General features: G+C 30.4%; 1 protein-coding gene across 1 annotated transcript; it reads left to right on the top strand.

Annotated features, from left to right (window-relative positions):
- The first annotated feature begins 526 nt into the window (after positions 1–526).
- On the top strand, positions 527–1,441 carry LOC115224486 (putative uncharacterized protein DDB_G0279653). Its single transcript, XM_029795399.1, has 2 exons — positions 527–938; positions 1,083–1,441. Exons 1-2 carry the CDS (start codon positions 527–529, stop codon positions 1,439–1,441), a joined length of 771 nt encoding a protein of 256 aa, XP_029651259.1.
- The last annotated feature ends 2,615 nt before the right edge of the window (positions 1,442–4,056 follow it).

Genomic DNA, 4,056 nt, shown 5'->3' with positions numbered 1-4,056 from the left:
CTTTATCTTGCTCCATCTTAAACAAAACTGTCCGACGAACGGGAACGTGAAACTCTGAGTAACAGTTTTTGTGATATTTTTGCTGCTTTTTAGGAAAGCATATAACTCTACCTCTGGTATTCTATTACTACTTTTTCCATCTTGTTTCTCATTTATGTGCTTACTCACACTGTATATACATATATATGCATAAATATATACACACACACACACACATACACACAAACCGTGTGAACCTAGAATCAACCTTAAAGACCACAAAAGACATTTCCTAGAAAACCCTTCGGTAAGGCTTATATGTCCAACTAAGTCGGACATTGGCCGGCTTAGTAAATCTATCTTGGATAATGTTCTACCCCAAATAACCCCGATCCTTCCCTTAAGTCTATGGCTAAATACTGATGAAGTATTAGAATGGTTTAATTCTCTTGTTAACACTAGTAGTTTCTCTTTTATTCAGTTTGATATTAATAATTATTATTCTAGTATTTCCCCCATTCTGCTAAATAAATCGCTTATTTTTGCCATGAATCGCTTCCTCATATCTAAAGAAGAAATTGATATAGTACTACTAGCTAGAAAAACTATTATAGAATTTGAAGGTAAATTATGGACTAGAGCAGATACCCCTAATAATTTTGAAATACCCATGGGTTCTAGCGATTCGGCTGAGATAACTGATTTAGTAGGTGCATATCTATTAAAGTGCATAAAAAGAGAAATCCCTGAATTACAAGGTGGCCTATATAGGGATGATGCTCTGTTTGTTATTCCTAGCAATAGTAAATCTAGCATTGAACGGATTAGAAAGAAAATTAATAAGTTCTTTAAAGATTTTAACCTTAGCATAACTTATGAACCTGGCACTAAGATAGTCAATTTCCTGGATATTACCTTAGACCTTAACTCTAAGCTACCTTACCCATTTAGAAAGGAAGGTGAAATCACTAGATACGTAAATAAATTATCTAATCATCCCCCTAATATAATAAAATCTTTGCTTAGAAATATTTCCCTAAGAATTTCCAAACTGTCATCTAAAAATGATATATTTAACTCTCACCCTAAACATTATAATACAGCATTATCTAAAGCGGGATATAACCAGGAAATTACCTTTCTTGATAAGGAGAGCTTGCATCTTCCTAAAAATGAAGAGAACATTAACTACGTAAACAAGAATATAGATCGTGCCCGATATAAAAATAGATTTATGGTGACGAAGAATCCAGTGTGCAAACCAAATCATAAGAATAAAAATATTGACCAGAACATAAGTAACTCTGATAAAACTAATCTAGATAAATCTAAAAAACATACAAATAAAAGTAATACGAATAATAACTCTCGTGGGGGCAATAATAATTCATCTAACCCTAAATCTAATTTAAGAAAATATAATAAAGAAAATATCATCTGGTTAAATGTTCCTTTCAACTGAACGATTTTATCGGATATATACGACAAATTCAAATCTATACAAGAAAAAAAACTTTCCAACCTCTCATAAATATCATAGAATAATTTCTAAGAGAACGGTTAGGATTTCTTACTCAACCCTCCCAAATATGTCCACTATAATAGCTAGAATTAATAATAAAAACTTTAAGTCAGCTAGGAGTAATAAGACTAATATCAACATGAATACCAATAATAATTGTAATAATAGAATCATAAATAAAAATAAAAATAATAATAATTATTATTATTATCAAAAAGAGAGCAGCATCAACAGCAATAATATAAATAATATTAATAGAAATAATAATAATGATAATAATATGAATAATACAAATAAAAATAATTTCGAGAATGAGGATAACAATTATATCTATTGCAGTAATAAGTATTCGGATATAAATACAAACAATAATAATAGCAATACCAATAATGTAGTTAATTGTGATATGGTTATGGTAGATCTAAATGATAGTGTAAACAGATCGATAAATAGTAACTTAACTTCAGATAACAATATTACCTATAATAACGAAAATAATACTCGTAATAACTTGAATAGCAGCAATGTGAGAGATCTGTCCTTAAATAATTCTAAATCTGAAAATTACCCCCCTAGTTGCAATTGTAGGATTAAGTCAAAATGTCCGGCATCTGGTCGGTGTTCGGCCCATAATGTAATCTATAAATGTACTGTAACAACTTCGAATAGTAAATCTTTTTACCTGGGTTGTACTATAAATTTTAAACAGAGAATTAATAACCATATCTCATCTTTTCGGCTAGATCATAAACTGGTTGCACAACACTTTCCAGTAAAATTTGGGAACTCAAAACTAATAATATTAAATATAACCTAAAATGGGAAATAGTTAGAAAGGCAGTACCTTATAGAAATAATAGGGTGGGTTGTCAACTCTGTTCCATGGAGACATATTTCTTCTAAAGCATAGAAGAAATAAAAATCTACTAAATAACCGTATATATTTGGGTCCGTCTTGCATTCATTCAAAAATCAAAACTCTAAAATATTTCAAATAGAAATTTGCAAGTTCTCCTACTGTTGTTCTTTCTAACTGCATCTTTTAAAATAAATAAATAAATAGTATTTGTACTATGCTAATTTTTAATTGACTTTATAGTCAATTTAATTAACCTTACTTAAATCATATAAACTGCTAATCTTTCCTAATTCTATTCTAAATTTAACATGTAATACTATTCCCTTAGTGATATGAATTTTGAACAAGTAAGATTCCCCTACCATTTGCTATTGAATTTATTTGACCTCTAGATGTTGACCTAAATTCCTTCTTACCATATATAAACATAAGTTAAAATAGAAACAATAATAAATAAATAACCTTCTATTCTAGTGTTAACCTTAATTTTCTTACTGTATCTCCCTCTACCGATAACTTATGACCCCTTTAGTGCTTTCCTTTAATCTTCCTGTATTCTCAATCCCACCATTAATTCTATGAGTTTCTCAGTTCAAAGCTAGTGTTGGTCAAACTTACAGTTCTTTTATGAATTTAAGATTCCTTCTACACTGACCTAGATTTTCTGTCACCACAGATATAGACTGACCTTTGTCTGTGGTATCTTTACTCCTTCTTACATCCTCATTTCTTTTCTCCTGATGTTCTTTGCTTTAGTTAAACCTACCCCGCTGTCTTTCTTGCTACTATAGAATTTTGTCTGCAACAGTTAGATGCGAACTTAACCGTGGTATGACCAGCATCTTTCCTCATGCCTCTTGGAACTTATACCCATATCTTTAGGATGTTAATAATCATTTTAAAAACTTTGTATTGTTGGAAAACATATATAGTCTGCTTAGAATCTTACTTCAGATTCATGGAACTCACTCCTATAACTTCATAAGGATATTTACACTCTCTAAGATATTTGGAAAACCTATATGTGATTTAGCTGATGAATACTTGACATTATATTTGCTGTAATATTTGCAGCTTGAAATAAAATGTTTATAGTATGGAACAATTGTACTAATCTACCGATCCATTATTGTTGCTTTTTTCTTGGTTATATATATATATATATATATATATATATATATATATATATATATATATATATATACGTATCAAAATAAGCAACAAGGATATCCAGAGGTAATGCAGAGCAATCTTCAGCTGCACAAAGGCATAGAATTTAATTAAATTAGAACAGATGGACATATTAGTGTAATTATACCTAAAGTATCCAATAAATTAAGGAGATAGACAAAGAAAATGCTGTCTCAACTCCAGTTTAGAAGTTACTGAATTTTTCAAGAAGGTATACATTGTTACAGACTCTGCCAGTCACTGATTTTTTTGTTGTTTTTATGGGATCAGTTTTAATTTATAGACTAGTTTATCAAATTCCTTGTATATCTAAGGCTGAGAGAACAGAGGGAGGTATCCCTAGACGTACGGCTGAGGGACCAGACAGATATCATAGTTGGTATAGTCATAAAAATCAAGATTTGTTAGAAGCAATATCATGAGGTTTGGTAAAGGAAAACTTAAAACAAGATGTTAGCTGACAATTAAGGGGGTCGCCCACTAGCAGACCATTGATGATGCAACA

Source organism: Octopus sinensis, linkage group LG2 (assembly GCF_006345805.1).
Source record: "Octopus sinensis linkage group LG2, ASM634580v1, whole genome shotgun sequence".
In the NCBI taxonomy this organism is placed as follows: Eukaryota; Metazoa; Mollusca; class Cephalopoda; order Octopoda; family Octopodidae; genus Octopus; species Octopus sinensis.
Note: the sequence above shows the minus strand (reverse complement) of the source record. Positions and strands in the feature narration are given on the sequence as shown.